At 44.7% G+C, this 18,290-nt stretch overlaps 9 protein-coding genes across 9 annotated transcripts; 5 read left to right on the forward strand and 4 right to left on the reverse strand. All coding sequences in view use genetic code 12, as the record gives it.

The window, feature by feature from the left end:
- Positions 1-456: 456 nt before the first annotated feature.
- On the forward strand, positions 457-1,032 carry FOB63_001039 (uncharacterized protein; the record flags this gene model as incomplete). Its single annotated transcript, XM_002619895.2, has 1 exon — positions 457-1,032. One exon carries the CDS (start codon positions 457-459, stop codon positions 1,030-1,032), a length of 576 nt encoding a protein of 191 aa, XP_002619941.2.
- Positions 1,033-1,345: 313 nt separating this feature from the next.
- PEX13 (peroxin) lies at positions 1,346-2,563 on the reverse strand (the record flags this gene model as incomplete). The annotated part of the gene is made up of 1 exon (XM_002619896.2): positions 1,346-2,563. The coding sequence occupies one exon, from the start codon at positions 2,561-2,563 to the stop codon at positions 1,346-1,348; it is 1,218 nt and encodes a 405-aa protein (XP_002619942.2).
- A 697-nt stretch (positions 2,564-3,260) lies between these two features.
- Positions 3,261-4,826, reverse strand: FOB63_001041 (PDK/BCKDK family protein kinase; the record flags this gene model as incomplete). The annotated part of the gene is made up of 1 exon (XM_002619897.2): positions 3,261-4,826. The coding sequence occupies one exon, from the start codon at positions 4,824-4,826 to the stop codon at positions 3,261-3,263; it is 1,566 nt and encodes a 521-aa protein (XP_002619943.2).
- A 758-nt stretch (positions 4,827-5,584) lies between these two features.
- On the forward strand, positions 5,585-5,851 carry FOB63_001042 (uncharacterized protein; the record flags this gene model as incomplete). Its single annotated transcript, XM_066102121.1, has 1 exon — positions 5,585-5,851. The coding sequence occupies one exon, from the start codon at positions 5,585-5,587 to the stop codon at positions 5,849-5,851; it is 267 nt and encodes an 88-aa protein (XP_065958571.1).
- A 691-nt stretch (positions 5,852-6,542) lies between these two features.
- Positions 6,543-7,499, forward strand: NIT2 (putative hydrolase; the record flags this gene model as incomplete). Its single annotated transcript, XM_002619898.2, has 1 exon — positions 6,543-7,499. The coding sequence occupies one exon, from the start codon at positions 6,543-6,545 to the stop codon at positions 7,497-7,499; it is 957 nt and encodes a 318-aa protein (XP_002619944.2).
- A 1,208-nt stretch (positions 7,500-8,707) lies between these two features.
- FOB63_001044 (uncharacterized protein) lies at positions 8,708-9,304 on the forward strand (the record flags this gene model as incomplete). The annotated part of the gene is made up of 1 exon (XM_002619899.2): positions 8,708-9,304. One exon carries the CDS (start codon positions 8,708-8,710, stop codon positions 9,302-9,304), a length of 597 nt encoding a protein of 198 aa, XP_002619945.2.
- A 264-nt stretch (positions 9,305-9,568) lies between these two features.
- FOB63_001045 (uncharacterized protein) lies at positions 9,569-10,972 on the reverse strand (the record flags this gene model as incomplete). The annotated part of the gene is made up of 1 exon (XM_002619900.2): positions 9,569-10,972. One exon carries the CDS (start codon positions 10,970-10,972, stop codon positions 9,569-9,571), a length of 1,404 nt encoding a protein of 467 aa, XP_002619946.2.
- Positions 10,973-13,118: 2,146 nt separating this feature from the next.
- On the forward strand, positions 13,119-15,020 carry CST5 (Cst5p; the record flags this gene model as incomplete). Its single annotated transcript, XM_002619901.2, has 1 exon — positions 13,119-15,020. The coding sequence occupies one exon, from the start codon at positions 13,119-13,121 to the stop codon at positions 15,018-15,020; it is 1,902 nt and encodes a 633-aa protein (XP_002619947.2).
- Positions 15,021-15,141: 121 nt separating this feature from the next.
- Positions 15,142-18,126, reverse strand: FOB63_001047 (uncharacterized protein; the record flags this gene model as incomplete). The annotated part of the gene is made up of 1 exon (XM_002619902.2): positions 15,142-18,126. The coding sequence occupies one exon, from the start codon at positions 18,124-18,126 to the stop codon at positions 15,142-15,144; it is 2,985 nt and encodes a 994-aa protein (XP_002619948.2).
- Positions 18,127-18,290: the final 164 nt, after the last annotated feature.

The raw sequence follows: 18,290 nt of genomic DNA on the forward strand, positions 1-18,290 counted from the left end.
TTTACCACGAGGTAACCCATAATAGTTGTTTAACAAATCTAAATTTGGTTTGCAATTATTACAGTCTCTTTGGCTAGACGGCAGAGCTCTTACATACGTCACTGCTACTCAATTAGCGAGTGACTTAAATGCACTCCCACAATTTCAATCCTCATCATATTACATACGCAGTGGGATAGTGGAATATGTCATACAACATATCTAAAATCATGTTACGACGGACACAATAAGCGACAGGACGGAACCTTCGGCGCATTTGTAGTATATGATACCCCCACATATTATATATTCAGTTATATAAGCGACACAAGTATGTATTGCGCGCCTTAACACTTGCTTGCTACTTGCTGTCGCTCGTGACCTAGAGATTATGGAAGCAATCTTTGCTATTGCAGAGATATAAATACTAGCTGCCCTCCATAAGAGGCTTCTATGTAGCATTATAAAATATTCACCATGTTCAGACTTGCCCTTTCCAGATTACCTACTTACGCGCCCACCGCAACTAGAGCATTTTCAACTTCCCTTGCATCAAGATCTGTGGTTGGTAAAACCAAAGAGGTTTTAAGCAAGGCCAACGAGAAAGTGGGCAAAGTATTGGCTGATGGCATTGACACTGCTGAAACCACAGCGAAGAAAGCTTCAGAAAACGTGCCTAATCCTAAGGAAGCCCTAGATATCACCAACAAGAAGGTTGGCGAGGTTTTGGCCGACGGCATTGAAACTGCCGAATCTGTCACTAAGGATGCTCCTAGTGCTCAAGAAGCTTTTAACAAAGCTGGCAACAAGGCTGAGGAAGCCAAGGAAACTTTGGGAAAAAAGGCTGAGAATGCCAAGGAGACCTTGGGCGACAAGGCCCAAGAAGCGAAGGAAACCTTGGGAGACAAGGCCGAAGACGTTAAAGATTCGGCGGTCCAGGCCAAGGAAAGAGCTAGAGTCGAGGCCAATCACGCTGGATACGAGAGTTTGGCTGACAAGGGTTCTAAGGTCGAGTTGGAGCAACAGCGCCCAGACGACGCTGTCGGAAGATAAAATATGAGTACTGAAATGAAGTTTATTTAAAAGATGAATTGTAGAAATGATACCAGTGGTTCATTTAAACTCAGAGAGCAGTCGGTTACATTCTATGCACCAGTAGGTATTTTATGTGCCAGTAGGTCAATTCGCTAATTTGACCTAGAAAATTGTTGAAATTGACTAAAGGAGTGAACTAAGCGGCATATAATACTTCCTATCATTGTATCCAGTCCTTTCTGCATCATCCGTTGATTTAAATATTACATATCTGTATCTGGATAATGATAAGATACAAACAGCCTGACCCAAGACACATGTGCGTGTTTCCTTATTGTTTCTGGAATTCATCGACAAATTTCGTGGCCACAGGGTCCGACAGCGAAGCTTCGACTTGTTTCGGTGCCCGCTCTATGATGCTTAAATAATTCAGAGGAACATAGCCCACTTTCCCTGAACGAGAGCGCACTTTCCACCACTGACTTTCATTGCCGAGAGGGTCCAATTTTGACAAAATGGCCACAAGTTCCTTTGGCTTTAGCTCGATCTCCACATTTGGATTTTCTGGATTGAACTCATAAATCGCTTTAGCAAATTCCAAGTTCTTGGGATCAAGAGGGTTACGGGTGCCTGCAGCCATGCCCAGTTGTTCTTGAAGTCTTCTCTGCTGTTGCGACTGTTGTTGCTCATTGAGCTTTTGAATTGCCTTGCTGAGTAAGTATGGGAAGCCAATAGAGGCTGCCAAGAACAACAAAAGTGGTTTGAAGGAGATGCGGGATTTGCCACCCTGTGGCGTCTTGCGGAGACTTTCTTCCAACTTCTTTTGTTTATTCTGGAACTTGGCAAAATCTTCCGCACTGATGCCGTGGTTATAAGTGCGGCCGGAGATCTTGTATAGTAGCTTTTTGGCGAATTTGATGATGGCAAATATGCCTAAAAGTGAACCCAATGTATTCTTTAAGTTGCCAAACTGTTCTGCCAAAGACACCATCGTGAAAAATGAAGAGTGAGTAGCCATATACGTAGCTTCAAGCATTTGCGCAAATCCGCCGACGGCACCAATAATCGATTCGATAAGTTGAAACGTGGCCTGTGTGCCTTCGGCGATTCCACCAGGGCCTTGCATTCCGTTTGGTCCATACATGCCACCGCCGTATCCTCCGTACATACTTGATCCATAGCCGCCGTAGCCGCCCATTCCTGAGCCGTAGCCACCGTACATAGAGGAACCATAGCCACCAATACCTGAACCGTAACCTCCATACATAGACGAGCCGTATCCAGAGCCGTACATGGAGCCACCCAAGCCTGACCCATATCTAGAACCACCATAACCGGTACCATACCCAGTGGAGCCATATCCTGAGGACGCTTGGCCGTAGTTATAAGAGGAGCTGGAAGACGGATCAGTCAAAGAAGTTGGACGTTCTGGAACTGCCGCTGGGGCTTCTGAATCTGAACCAAGCGGCGCCTGCGTGGTACTACCCGACACTGCTGCTGTAGATGTGCCGCTAGCAACCTCCCATGGTTTTGCTCTGGGTGTTGACATGGTGAAGAAAAATTGAATATGGATTTTTTTTTTCCCTCAGAATCTGTTGATAATGCAGAGCTTGGGGGAGTGCACACAAAACTGGTCACAAGGGTCTACTTTGCTAGTGGAGAATTATCAGAGGAAAGAAATTTCGGTTTCGAAAAGTGGGGGGTATCACTTGCAAGGGCAGCTATTTCTGGTAGGGTATTATCCTTTCCTTCGAATTTGTAATTGTGTGGATTCTTCCACGCTCCGAGGAATGGAGATTTGCCTTGTGACTCAAAAAGAAATATTGAGTCGCACCCCACACTTGCATCCTCGGGTCAACTTAGAACAATAGCCCTTCCTAATATCTTTGCTTAGCTTCTTTCTACTAAAATTTTTTCTATGTAGAAAGGCTGCTTGCGAGTAAACTTTCCAGAAAAAAATAATACTTTATAACGAATGGTTTAGGTTATCAAATGGATTCACAAAGTAATGTCATGTGAACTTATCGCTACACTAGTAACTGTGATTTTACATTATTCCACACAGTCGTTTGTGTTCAGAGATAAGATAATTTTTATTGGCATTGTAGAACTATCGTAAGTATATCATCACGTATATGTAACAAGGTTTGTCATGTCACTAAATTTCGTTTCTGGCTCCGTTATTCGAGCCAAGCATGTCTTTTCAGAAAAGATTTGAATTCATCAAGCTTCTCTGTCTGAATAACTTAGGGAAGCGGTTCCAGTGAACTACTCAACTTGTTCAAGTGAATGTACACATCAGTACCGTAGCCCTCCATAGAGATAAGCTTCAAGTCACCTCCAAAATACTGGGCATAAAGCCGTGATATTGGTAAGCCGTACCCAAAGCCTGCCATTGGCGCCTTAAAGCTGGTCTGATTGTACTCTGCATCCAAAGTAGGTGTCTTATCCATCGTGGTATACAAATAGGTCCAAATTAATGGAATTTCACTCCGTGCTATACCACCACCTTCGTCCGAGATCTTAATAGTAATGTCTTCTGAGCCTTCACTGATGATGACTTTTATAGGTGGAAATGTCAAATCGTTGATGTCGATATCATCTTCTTTGAGATTTGGGTTTTCGGCCATCATCTCCCGCTTGAGACGAGGGGTATGGAATTCAATAGTAGCACGAAGTGAGTTTTTCAAAACTTCGAAAAACATGTGGATAAGGTGACCTGGTACATACATAAAGCTCACCAGCAGTTGTGGTGCAATCAACTGCACCTCAGGTGCCTCGAAAAGGCCATAGTATTCTTCACAAATATATTTTGCAGTCTCCACAGCGTCTTCAGCAATTTCACTGACATTGCATTCTGTGCAAATGACTCCCACATAATTGCTTTTACCGTTTTTGTTGCTATTGCCGTTAGAGCCATTGATCAAAGTCAGTAGACGTTGTCTTGTAGGAGAAGCTTGTGACATGTTGAGGGCAATATGTTGTCCAATAAGCATACGGATGCCGATCCGCAGCATATAGAAACGATCCAAAAATGTTTGGATGGCCGAGTTCACTGTCACTAACTTATGTTCCGTTTTCCATTCTTGGACACCTTGGGCCATTGTAGCAACAGTGGCATCGTGTCTTTTTTTTATTTTTGTGAGTGCATCGTAGACCAACTTATTGTAGTCATAGACTTCCTTAGGCCAAACAATGTTCATGGGACACGGATTGAAGTAGGTTAAGCCATAAGTGGGAGAGTCAGATCTCACTGAAGAAGAAGCTGACGTGGTGGAAGACGCAAGAGACGATTGTGAAGAAGAGGATGCAGATGAAGAAGATGACGACCATGACGACGGAGAATGTCTCACTACAATGCCATCATCAGAAAATTCATTGTTGACGGCTGGATTAGACTTCTGTTCTTGTGCCAAGTTAGAAGTTTCAGCCACACCCAGAAAATCTCTGTCTCCACCTTTCAACCGCTGCGCGGAGTCGCTGCTGAACAACATCTGGTGGAGTTTTTCATCCACGTGTGGTTTGGGCAATGATGTGAGTTCCTCGAAGGACTGTGCGTACCAGTTCTTGACTTTGATGGTGGATGGCATTTCTAGAAGGCCCATCGGCGAGTTTTCTAGGTCCTTCACTTTCAACGCAAGACGAATAGGTAGTTCTTCGACTATGAAGCGGGAAGCCAAAAAAATGGAGCCAGGCGACGGCGACGGACCAAACTGAACCATCTGGCGAATGCTAACAGACGTCTGTGGATACGTGGCATACTGGTATATTTTTTCTCTTAGAGCTTTTGTTAGCTCCCAGCCTGTTCCCATGTTGAGCTGTTCTCGTCTGTTTTTTCAGAAAGAATGTGTAGTGTGGATTCCCCAGATTTTGCCGCGGACAAAAGGACCGGGGTCCGGAGAAATGGAAAAGCACACTGTGCGATACTGTGTGCACGTGACCTAATACCTTTTGGTTTGCGGCAATGCTGAGAGAAAAAATTAATTAAAAAAACATTGTAAACGTGGTAATGCAGTAGAATAGACAACCGTGGTTTGGTTATGTTACTGTTCTGTAGTAATTGCGGTTCTCCTTCCGCGACGCCATGTGAAACTGTTCGCACCGGTGGAAAGGGAATGTTCCTTGGTTAAGAGCGCGGAATCGGACCATAATCATCCCGTATGGACAGAAAATAGTCGTGTGTCATACAAGCGCAGATCCGGGGTACATCAGCGTGCGTCATCACATTATTCTGTCTCATGAGCGAAACCAACGTTACAAAAGAGAGAAAGATGGAAGAAAATCTGGTCATGGGTGAAAAGACTGGCTTGTGGAAACAAGCAATAAGTTAAAAAAGTGAAAGGGACAAGAACAAAGCACCAAATCGGCATACCAAAAATGCATCCAGTGGCTTGATTGCACCGTATTCTGCAGGACGACGCAGATGAATCATTCGTGACTCAAGGCCGGGCTATCGGAGCTGTTTCTCCAGCATATATAAGGACAAGAATTTTCCCACAATCACTTCCCTTTTCCTCTTCAGCATTTACTCACCTTCATTTCTCACACACATACACAATAATAGCATACCATGGTCAAGCAATACTTGTCTCTCGCCACTTTTAAGACTGCTTCCCGCTGCTGGATGCCAGCCTACGCTCAACAACCAGCTAGTCGGTTTTTCTCTTCAAGACAGCGTTGCATTAATTTCAACAATGTTGACCACGAGAACCGCCACCTCGTATCCAACGACGATGCGTTCCTGGCTGAAGACGTTTCGGCAACTGAGCAACCATTTGAACCTACTGTGTTTTCGTCAGATGAAGTTTTTACTGCTGGTCCAGTGAACAAGGCTTAAGCCAGACAATATAGTCCAATACATGATGTTACGTTAATGGTAGAAAATTTTGTAAATCTTTAATGTTTCTTTAGGAGGTCAAAAGCATTAGCAAGCGAACCGAAAGAAATTGTGCTAGTGCTAGATTTGGAGCCACGAGCAAACAGAATTTTCGGTACATTCACATGGTTCTTTTTTCTTGTGCCTATCTCGCATCAATGAACATGCGACAACCACAGTGTTTGTACCCTGCACACACAATGTCCAACAATAGACACCAAGTCTTCATTTCCCCGCTCCAAACTGAACCACAATCTTGGATTGCCTTCCTCCTTTGCGGTTAGGGGAATCTCCGTGAAATGGCACTTTCACGCCTTTCGAGTCCCGTTTCCTGCTACGTTGCCAAACGGACCCGTGCACGTGATAGACGGCGCGATTAGGTGATAGGAGAAACGGATTGTTGATCAAATAATACCGATACTCTGTCACAAGAAGTCTACTTGCTAGATAATCTCTTTTATAGACACTCTATTTGCATTCAAAACTTCAATTCGCAGGCTCTTGGTAAGCAATCGCTTTCGGTTCAAACGGCTGAACCACAATTGTCCAAAAACCACATTTCCCTGCCACACCCTGGTACTACACTATTACTACTACTTTTCTTTGGCTGCAACTTTAACTGCAGTTTCATTAACACAATCCTGACTGAAAAATGGGTATGTTGAAAATCGCCGCTGGGCAAATGTGCTCGTCGGCAGACTTAGCGCAAAATGCCCGAGTGGTGGCCAAACTCGTCGCTGCTGCCGCTGCCCAAAACGCCAAAGTTTTGTTTCTTCCTGAAGCTGCTGATTACATTTCCCGAGATGCAGCGCACTCGCGCCGCTTGGCGAGTCGCTCGCATACAGACTTTATTTCTCATGTCCAACAGCTGGTGAAGCGTTTGTTTGACGAGTCGTCGGGTCCAGAAGAGGACAGAGGGATTTTTGTGGCGTTGGGAGTGCATGAGCCAGGCCATGATAAGGAAGCCAAGGTGCAAAATAACCAGTTGTGGATTGATAACCGCGGCCGCATTTTGCACCGCTACCTGAAGCTCCACCTTTTTGATGTTAACATCACGAACGGACCAGTTTTGCAGGAATCGCGGTCTGTAGAAGCGGGCAAGGAGCTTTTGCAGCCATTTCCTGTCAACAATGCTTCGTGGAGCAACTTCCATGTGGGTCTTGCTATCTGTTACGATATCCGCTTTCCAGAGCTTGCTCTCCGTCTCCGTCGCTTGGGAGCCAATATTCTCACATACCCTTCGGCCTTCACCACACGGACGGGTGAGGCGCATTGGCTTGCTTTGGGACGGGCACGGGCGATAGATTCACAATGTTATGTAGTTATGGCGGCTCAATGCGGTTCCCATGATGTGGAGGCAGACTTGCCACCTGAAGAACGGAAGGGTGGTGGGCCACGTGTCAGCTATGGCCAGACTGTGGTGATAGGTCCATGGGGAGAAGTGTTGGCGCAGGCGCCGACGTATAATGAGCGAGGTGAGACTGATTCTGATGGAGACTACTACGAGATTGTGACGGCAGATGTTGATTTGGACCATGTGGAACGCATTAGGAGGGACTTGCCTGTGTTTGACCACCGACGCCCAGAAGTGTTTGGCTACGAAGTGTAAATGATGAGTCGAAAATGACCCTGGTATTGCATCCTGAAAGTCATGGTCTAGGTGTATAGCGTGCTCCATTTAGACTAATGTAATAGAATGTCGTCGCAATTATTATTCGATTGTAGTTGGTCATCACTTTACAGAGTATGGTTCAAATCACAATGACTTTGCTGACACCTGGCATTGACTGTGCCTGAGGTATGGAGTATATTAAATATTTAATGTGTTCATGCTTCATAGATGAAAATCTGGGACGATTATTGAATTATTGAAGGATTTCCGCGAACGAGTAAAATCTAGACCAAAGCTTACAGCATCCCACAGGAAAAAGTTCAGTTATCGAAATAATCCTATGTGAATCAAAAGAAAAGAGAAGTACTGAGCCCCCTATTACCATACGTAAATTCCCTTTCAACTATTTCTGGAAGTATTACCGATCCGTTGAACAACCATCGGTACTTTTGTAAGAATTGATCTCTGAAGCCATGGAAATTACCACTTCTATTGACATCCCCAACTGATAGATGTGTGCTTGGTATGTGAGTGCGAGTCTGGTCGCTTGAGCTTTCGAAGATGTTCTACGCTTATCGCAACCTTCTTCTCATGGAATCTCGATGGGACTGTACAGCGCCGCACCTTACGTTGCGTTCAAGTTCACAATATGAAAAAAAGATACGTAACGGCTCTTTCTGGGCCGAAGGCTAAGTAGGTCTAGACCAAGGTGTTTTTTCTTTTATATGGCAAAGGCTATCAATACGCGAGTTGCTGTCAACCCTTACACTATCTGCCATACAAGGAGTTGTGGCGATCTGCCCTGGCAGAGGATTGATCTTGCATATACCTTATCGTTGCTTAACGAGCGTCGTCTGGTAGTATTGTGGTACGAGCGCCGAATGCAACGACAAAACAACTCAAGTGAGGGGATTGCAGTTTTTCGGTTGGGCAGAATGCCCTTCACTTTTTTTTTTTTTCACTCTGCAAGAATGGGCCAAACAGGAGGGGAGGGCGGGGAGTCTTACCTGCACAAGAGTTGTTGGCCCAAAGTTGATGGCCGCAGCTTCGGATAATTTCCCCTCCTCGTATACAGGAGAATACCCCTCCCTTATCGTATAATGCAAACACGTTTTGTGTCTTATAAATACGGCTCATCGGTAACTCTGCTAACATCAGCACAACTTTTTTTCCTTTCCATATATTCTTGCTAGCAACGATTGGCCATGGCGCTCCGTTTTCTTAAGCCCTTTTCGCGGCTAACCACCGCTTCTGCGCCAACAGTAACTATTTTTCACAAGCCTTCATCCACACTTTCCAACCACTTGCTTTCTAGGCTTGCCTCCAACTCACGCTACTCCTTGGACGTTCGCACCAACAGGTTGCCTCTGTACCTCACCTACCGTTTTGTACACGAGGAATGCATCAACATACATCCGCAGAACGCCAAGGCTTTTGAAGCGATCTTCCCAAACTTGCTTGCGACAAACCATCTGTTCTGTGACCATCACGTGAAGAATAATTCAAAGCGCAAGCAGTTTGTCGCAGATTTGGTGTTGGAGTCCGAGAGTGGATATCTTGACAAGATTGCCAATCACACTGTGGACGACTTGACACCATTCATCGTGGACTGGGAAAACCGGTTAATTGCCACAGACGACGAGGGCTTAGATCGAATCATGCAAAACTACTTCTCGTGCGGGACGCAGAAGAGCAGAATGGAACATATAGACGTGGCAGGACAACCAGAGACGAGAAAACAGGCTCGCTCTGATGCAATTGCTGTCCACCCTCACATAGCAGAGTTTGCCGACCTCTTTTGATTTATAGATGGCACTATAATGGGTAATCAGGATTTTTCAATGATGAATTGTAGAACAAGGAGTAGTTGTTCGGTGATATGTAAAATGGAGATCGATACAATTGTTATCTGTTTTTCGAACTCTGATACAATGATCGCTTGGTTCAATAACGCAATCACAAGATACAATAGCTTTGCTAACATGATATTCTGCCCTATTCGATCCATACCCACATCTGCAATTCTCAATTGCACTCACGCCTCCGTCATATCGAACATACGCCTCTTAAATACCCATTCTCTTAGTGACATATTCTTGGGCCACCACGGCAAAACACAAGGATAAGCCGTCACGCAACCACTCCTTAACCCATTCCCCAGGATCTATCGCGTCTTCATCAGTAGCGCTGCCGAAAACGGCTTCAATATCGTTCCTGTCTCCAGAAACCCAGCGAACCCACTTCAATGGGAATGGCTGGGTCTTACTGATTATAGTGATGTTATTGGTTATATCTTTCAAGATCATCGTAAAAGAGAAGGAATCTGCATTATTGGCCTCAATCAAGGCAATGCCGTCATTTTCTGCTCTTTCTTCATTGTCACTAGTAGAAGTGGTGATCGGCTGGATAGCAATAAAGATGTTTGACTTATTGATTTTATCATTCGCATCTTCGTCGTCTTCTTCCATCTTCTTTTCAGAGGTTGAGGACACATCAGCTTCTGTCTCTGCGCCAGTGATTTTCAAATAATCTTTGATGGCACTTTCCAAGTTGGCAAAACACAATTTCTCGCCATCAATAGCCTTTCCATGAAACATGTCCAATTCGTAAAAGCGCAGCAGACCATCCTCTTGCTCGTGCTTATGGTTGAAGTTGTTCACAGTTACTTTGATGCCTCCTTCGACCTGGCTCATTACTTTATTGAATTTTTGCGAGCAAACGCTGTCCAAGTAATTCACGTTGGACAAGTCATGCACTAACAATATGTTCAAGAGCTCATCCTCTTTGTCGATTAAACCGTCTTTGATCTGTTGCGACATAGTGGTCAAGATGGAGTTCAACCGGTCTGAAATATGCAAAATGTTCTGTTCTGTGTCTGACGCACCCGAATGCTCTGAAATAAACTTGTGGCGCTGGTGGTTCAACTGTTGAGAAGTTGTAGACGCAATTTGGAACGTGGTTTCTCCCAATTGGTGTGCATTGGAAGTTAAGGATCCCCAAAACGACGATACTTTGGATGAGCCTTCGTTATTCCACCACGACAGAATGGATGCAATTGGGTCTGCAGCTTCATCTGTTGCAGCAGACAGTGACATTTCAGCAGGAGTTTCCTTGGTTGCTTCATCTTGTGATGGTGTTTCAGCAGGAATCTGGGTGTTCTGAGTATTCTGAGTGTTTGAGGTATCTTCTGTTTCAGCCAGAGGATTGGCTGTTTCTTTCGATGCAGTTTCTTTAGCTGGCACAGCTGCATCTTCTGTTTTTGGCTTCTCTTCCTCCCTCCTCTTCGGCTCGAACTTACCCCGGGATGATCCCACTGGCTTAGCGGCTTTTTCGTGAGCACTAAGCTCATCCAAAAAATCCAAGAGGTCGTCTCCTGTTTCCGATTGAGGAACCGGTTTGGGTGTGCTACGCTTGGAGTCTGGAAGGGAGTTGATGAAATCTAAAACGTCATCCGTATCTTTGGAACTCATGACGATGTAATTTGTTTAGAACAGGAGATTTAGTGAGAACGTTCTTTGTGGGACATACAGTGCAGAAGGCACGGGTGTATAGCCTTGTCCCCAATCTGAACCTTTGGCATTATATACACTATCGGCGAATGTTGAGAATGGCTACTTGTTTTGCATATGCACAACCGTATTCTCTAGACGGGGCATTACTCCGAACATATCCGGAGATACTCCGGGGATACACATTGCAACTAGTTATATTGTTACCGTCTACGTATATTTGGCAAAAGTCATTTCTTGTAGATGACACTGGTTTGTAAGATCGCTCGTTTTCTCTAGGGTTTCTTCTCTAAGGATCGAATCCTGAAACATCATTGTAACTGAACGTCGCTTATCTAAATGCCCAACCCACCTGTCTCTATCGAAAGATTGAGCTGTCAGATCTCTCTTGGATAGTCACTACCAGATCACTGACTTAGCACTGATTAGTGGAGCATCTAGCACACTGCTGCCCATTGCATGTCACAGTGGACTGGAAGAACTGTCTTACTTGCGTACCTAAGAGTTTTATTGAAGGTACACTAGTGATACCGTTGTAAAGGGTGGAAGGAAAAATATTGATCGTAGGATATGAAAATACGCTTATTTCAATCAAAATAAATCATGTGGAGGTCATTTTATTGGCACAATGACTCTAGAACATAAAACCCAGACTACTGCGTTTCCGTGTTATTTCCACTATAGTAATAGTTGGCCCATTCAGGACTTTTCATTGCAAAGCCATATATCGCTCTTTTTGAATTTGCTGTGCCAACTCTATGAATGCAGCGGTCAAGCACAGAAGTAAAATATGGATTAAACGGGAGTATTAGAAATTCATTTCGCCTTCGAACGTAGTATCCCCTAAAAGACCTAGATAGAATGTTCTTTTAGTATTTCTTCCGAATGTAAGCAATTACGAACGCAGCCCAGTCTCGTTTCGCTCGCGGTTTTCCCCACCGATAAGAAAAACTTAAATGTTTGCAAGTAAGAAGGCCGATTCGATGCACGAAATCTAAAGCGATTTTAGCAGAGCTGTTTACGAGGACCCTTTGTTCACGCAAAGAAGCTTATCATTTTTCGTCTTGTTCTAGAAAATCTCTCTCCCGTATCTTGCAAGAGATTTAGTGCTGTTCATAATCTCTGTTCCCCTTAACCCCACACGGTCCGAAGAGAAACATGTATGAAGATATCATATTTTGCCATCTTTCTGCGTATGAATCTTTTTCGTCAGAATTCAAGACTAGAGGAAGTGTAGAACATGCGAGTTATAAGGATGTGGGATATCGCAAGGTTTCGTGGACTTTGGAGCCATGTGGCTAATGCTTAAGCCCCACACAGATGTTGCATACCTATCTCTCAATTTACCCCTTAGGGGTTGTGGCGGGGGTAATTACGATTCCACTCTAGGAAATACTGTGGCAAAATTTATGCAAGCTATTACAAAGAGTATAGATGTAAAAGTGCAGCTGCAGTGTGGCTGACGGGGCCAAGGTACATGAAAAAAATATGAAAGTCAGCCTTATCTAGTTAATGAAATTGGCGTGCACGCGCAGCTCGTTTTCAAACTCGCGAGACTTCTGTTTCAGTTAGCTTGCAGCTCCATACCTATCAAGAATTAAGACATGTTCAGTACTTCGCGATTGGAATTGCCGTATTGGGAACAAGTGTTGTATTGAAGTTACTGACCTGCGGGAACTCAGAATGAGTTTTGAAGAAAGCAAAAGACTCCTCCTCTGCACCCTTTCCAGCCCAGACTAATTGACTCATGTGCACGCGCCCTAAATCGAGCGATACATATGCAAGCGCAGCGATAAAGCTACTGCAAGAAAATTGTGCATAAGAGCATCAGGGTGCATGGCTCTCATCCAAATGAAGCGTAACGTGGCGTTTGATGTGCCACTTCCCTGCACAAGAAACCTCCCTTCCATTAATGCCCACGCCCAAAAAACCATCAAAAGACGCATCCTCAGCCACATCGAAACGCATCAGCCGAAACAGGGGCAATCTGTGCCGGCCGCATGAAGTTTCAGCCTTGTCGCATGCATTAGACACACGCAGCTGCAATCAGCTCCGATCCCATAAGGGCAACCATATATAGCTGCGTTGGGGCCAGACTTATAGCCGTATGTTGTCATCGCCACTGTCGTCGCCCTCTTCACGCATGCGCCTAGCGCGGTGGAAAACCAAGCTCAGGCTGCTCTCGTTCAACGGCCGCCTTAGCGATTCGCCATACAGTATCGCATCAGGGTGTCTGCCGGAGTCGCAGTGTTTCTTGACACCGCTCGAGGTGCGCGAGCCAGAGTATTTTACGCCCTTGACCGACCATGTGGGCAAAGCACTCGGCGACGAAACACTTCCACCACCACCTCCAGCGCCGCGCCGCAAATTATCTTACGGGGCTTCCCTTCCTGTTCCCGAGGAGAGCCGCCCCAAAGTGCGCCCGTTTGTTGCTGCGAGCAAGGCGCCCATTTTTGGTCAAAAATGCTTCATTTGTGGCGAGGCTTTGGAAACGAAATTGGAGTGCGAGAAGTTAGTGCCGCTCGCTTGCGGCGACTGCGTTCATAGCGAATGTCTTTCTACCGCGACTGAGTGCGGATTGCATCGCGCCTTATCTTGCGGCCGGTTGTCGCACCGATCTTCCAGCATTAAGGTCGAGGCAGCGATTTTCCCAACGTGCGGTGGCGCCCATTGTATGGCGCACAAAAAGAATGCGCCTGTGGTTGTAATCGACGACGATATCACCACCACTCTTGTAGATGACGCCTTGCTCGCGTTGAAACTTTCCACAGTTGGGCGCATTTCTGAAGCCGCATCGGAGTTCACACAACTCGATTGGCCCGACGGATCAGAAGACGATAAAAGGGAGGTTTGCGAAAGAAAAATCCGCAAAGACAGTGATTCAAGTCTTTTGAGTGGAAAAGCTGAAAGCATTCCTAGTCGTAGAAGTGACAGCATCATTAGTGGACGTCATGACTATGACAGCAGAAGCGACTTTCGCTTCAGCCGCGCTAGTCTGTTTGACATATCTGAAAAGCCTTTTCTTCACAGACCGTTTCTGGACTTCAAATCTTTTGCAGGGGAAAAGCCTTTTGAGCGTGAATCTTCCCCTGCTCCAAGCAGCGTCACTAATGCCACGGTCTCTGTCCGCATTAGTCTCCACGAACAGGTGCCACTAGACCATCTTAAAAGCCATTTCATCCGGCAAATGGTCGAGTCATGCGACGAAATGAACTACTTGCTCCTCGTGGCCGTCGGTCCATTGCGCTTGGTTGACCGCTTGCGTGTGTCCATTGGAGAGAACTACTTTGAGGCAATTGTTTACCTTTTTCTCAACGATTTAGTAATATGCTGCGAGAATAAAGCTCCCCAATTTTTCAGCTTCTCGAAGCTAAAACATATCGGCTCTCCCGACTTCTCGGTTCTTCAGCTTCATTTTATTGACAGTCCAATTTCCCTAGTGGAACTTTTTTCTGATGTTGAATCGATCATTCAAAAATGGGGTATTGCTCTCTCAGATTCGCTGTTACTGTTCCCGTCAGAGATTTTCTCTTCTACTATTTCCCTTTCCGAGGTTATCCCGGATAAGACATCTTTCGTGGCGCAGGTTTCACCAATATGGGAAGACAATGAATCGCAGGAAACTAGTGCTGTGACAGATAAAAATCGTGACGATTCGAGTCACGTAAACTGCGAAATACCTGAAAATGATGTGGGTCATTTAGTGAATAATTTGAGTAGCCTGGTGCTTGAAAACGAACTTTCCGAAATTTTCCCAACTAAGAATCAGACGTGGTTGAGTGAACTGCTCTTAGACTCTTCGAAAGTCAAGCAGAAGAACGTGGACCCAGTGAGTGCTTCTCAAATCGGAACTTATGTGTATTCTTCAAGTCCCACTACTCCATTGAATATTTATAAAATCCCTGCACCTTCTATGTCTTCGCCCATCGACTCTGATTCTGAATCGGAATCCGACTCTGATGACGAGGCTATCCGTGACGCTATTCGTGGGAAGTTGCATATTCATTAAACTTAATAATTACCCGATTGAATTAATGTTAATATCCGATTATTGATCTAGAGCCAAAATAAAACTTCTCTGACGAAACCAAAGTCACGAACGGCATCAGCAGTACCTTTCATAAGCACGCTTACTTCGCAGAGAAACGATCAATTTCAGTAGCGATACTGTGTACCCATAACTCCCTTTCCTGCCTCGATCTACACATGAAAACCATCTTTTTGCCAGTCATACCCAGTTTTCGTACCATGGTCAAAAATCGGGGATTTTTCTTTCCCTTATTACCCAATGCATCCTTGCCAGTAGCATACCGAAGTTTTCTTTTTTTACCATACCATATCGTGAAACAACGCTCAGTATCCTCCTCTGAAGACTTCCACCCATCGGGATAGAACCGTGCAAGTTGGTCCTGTCCAGGTCCATGAATGTCGTTCTTGTCAACCAAATCTTGAAGTGTGAGCTCCCCGCCATACACATAACACAGTGATAATGGAAGAGTCATGTAATGCTCGTAACATGGCGTTCGTTTCCAAACACCAGTAACTTTTGACCTTTTGAACAAATTAAAAATGAGAAGGTATCCGGGGCTTAAAACTAGGAAACGCTGGCTGAAATCAGAATGCTTTCTGAACTTGTGGTACACATAACCGCTGTGTACTAGGCTAGTAGGCATAGAAAGCGTACCAATAGTGAATAGAGCGTCATTCGCTAATGATGATTGAGAAAAAAATCCCTGGAGTTCACTTGTGGCGTTTGAGTCAACGTGTTCTTGGATGCCAAATTTTTCCATATTACTTCGTCTGACTTCGAGTTGACTCAAAAGCGTACACGTTCTTCTTCCCCGCCAATATTCAACAAGCTTGCCAAGTCTGGCGACCCATTGGTCCCTTATGAATCTTGACGGCGCTAGTAACTTCAAGCTGCTACCATTCAAAAGTAAGATCTGAAAACCGCAGTCCATAAGGTTTTCATCCTTAATCAAAGTAGTACTTGCATGCCATAAAAACGATTGCAAGAAGAGGATTTGGTTGGAAATTTCTTCTGGTCGTATTGGAGAAACTTCTCTTACCGAACATAAGTCTACCGCCGCGTCTGCCTTCAAAACTTGCTGAACTCTTCTACTAAATTCTTCAGCAGCTTCTCGGTCGTATTCATCAAATTTCTCGGAGGCAAGCCAATGAATATGGCCATCTTCATCGACCTCAAACGGGTTACGGAGAAAAACTTCCGGCATTCGAGGCATGTTTTCACGCGTAAGCTCAGTATCCATTAAAGCATTCTTAGGGGAAGGTGGGACAGCCAGAAACAACTTGCCAAAAAATAGAACATTTTTGGCTGTGTGAAAATATTGGATCTTGAAGAAGGCACGTAAATTGGATATTTTTTCTCCAGATGTGTTAGTAATTCTTGAGAGAAAACCTTCTATAGCGTGTGGGCGAACTACCGTTTTACCCTCGGGAGTAGTAATGCTCATAGCCGTTCGTGTTTTCTGTCTAATTTCCAACTGAGCATTGATACGCTGTATATGATTTTGTATCAAGAAAGTCCGGCTATCATTAGGAACCCATTCGAGCCGGTCGAAAAACTTGAAGCAGAACCACGGGTCTTCTCCCCTGGACATCCATTCGGCGATTTCAGTATGCTTTTGCCTTAGCTGGTTGAATCTTTCACGAATGTTTGTTAGCAAAAAATCTAGCAACTCGTCGTACTGAACACGATATCCCTTTTGGAGAGGATACAAATTTAGCATTTTGTCCACAACCAGTTTTCCAATGATTATGTCCTTCGGTATAGTAAAACTTGTAGAGATGTCAGTGCCTCCAACTTTGACAGTAATTATTGGAACAAAGATGTCGCCCAAGATACTTTGAACAAGAGATATCCACATAAAGCAGGCACTGGAGTAGCGTGGAATCATGATGTAAACTATGCGACCACCTTTACGCGGATCAATGATCCGAAAAGATTTTTCCACACTCGAGTAAAGATGAACTGTTGTTTCACGCTGGATATTAAGAGAGTGGTCAGGACGACCAGAAAAGTCACCTCTCCTCGACACGTCGTAGAGCTGTACTACGAGCGGGTATTCAGACTTTGACCCCTTGCGTAGAAGGACGTCGTAATCACGCATTCGATCTTTTGTTGTAACATCATTCGAGTTTGTCCCGGGTTGCTCTGCAATGCCTTCATTGTTTATGGTCACAAGCATTTTGTCTATGCGAAGGATATCACCAGCCTTGTAATTCTTCAAGAAGTTGACAGTAACTTTCTTTTTCACTAACTGCCTACTCCGGCTAGCCTTCTTTTTGGACTTCGATGCAAGATAATGGATCTGATTGATTTTCCTAATGAAATCATGCTCTACCCGAGCATACTCTGTATCGTCAATTTCCTCTTGCTTTCTTGGAGTAGGAAGCGTAAAAGAAATGTAAGAATCGTGCGGCAGAGGTTTATTGCTAGTGGACTCAAACCGTACTTTCGTATTGTTGCCAATACTAGAAGTCAGATGCGTAAGCGCTGGAACTGTGTTAAAGAGAGACGAATCCCCGCTTCTCAAGGAAGGAGAATGAGACTTCAGCGGGAGAAGGGTCAGGTTAACGGCGATATTTGGAACAAGTGGCTGTTTTGAAGTACTTGTTCTTGGTGTTATCCTTTCTCTTTTGTCACAACATGATACGGGAGTATCCATTTGGTATAAGTTGAGGCTTTTTAGAGAAGTCAGGTCATCTTCAAAATCCGAGTCCTCTAAGACATTTCGATACACGGACAGCAATTTTGAGTCGGCAACGTTGTTGTAGAGCGTTTGAAACTGCAGATCTTCGCTTAGTGGCTGTGAAACATGTTCTGGCGACAGCTGCTCGTACAATCGAAGAGCAGCATTGACTAGCTGTGTGGTGGAATTGAAGTTACGTTTCACCAGGCTTTTGCACCAGTGTGAAAGACTAGCAAATAGACCCATTTGCTCTCCACCCCACCATAAATCAGGCACTGGTCCTAAGAATACACATTGGGAAAGTTTGCTGACTTCATCTGCTGGCGCATACATAAGACGAAAAGCAGTGAAAGAATCTCTCGGAATTGATATCGGCTCATCCTTTTCAGGGACAGGGTCCATCGGGCGAGGTTAGAAGGAAATATTGGTTTTGCTAAAGAACCATAAGAATGGGAGACAATGAGTGGCTTCTTATCAAAGCAAGGCAAGTATGGGCACAAACAAAGAACCTGCACATCAAAGTTGATCAATTCCCGAAGCAGTGCGAGATGCCAATGTAGTGGATA

This window comes from Clavispora lusitaniae (genome assembly GCF_014636115.1).
Source record: "Clavispora lusitaniae strain FDAARGOS_655 chromosome Unknown tig00000003_pilon, whole genome shotgun sequence".
NCBI classification, from domain to species: domain Eukaryota; kingdom Fungi; phylum Ascomycota; class Pichiomycetes; order Serinales; family Metschnikowiaceae; genus Clavispora; species Clavispora lusitaniae.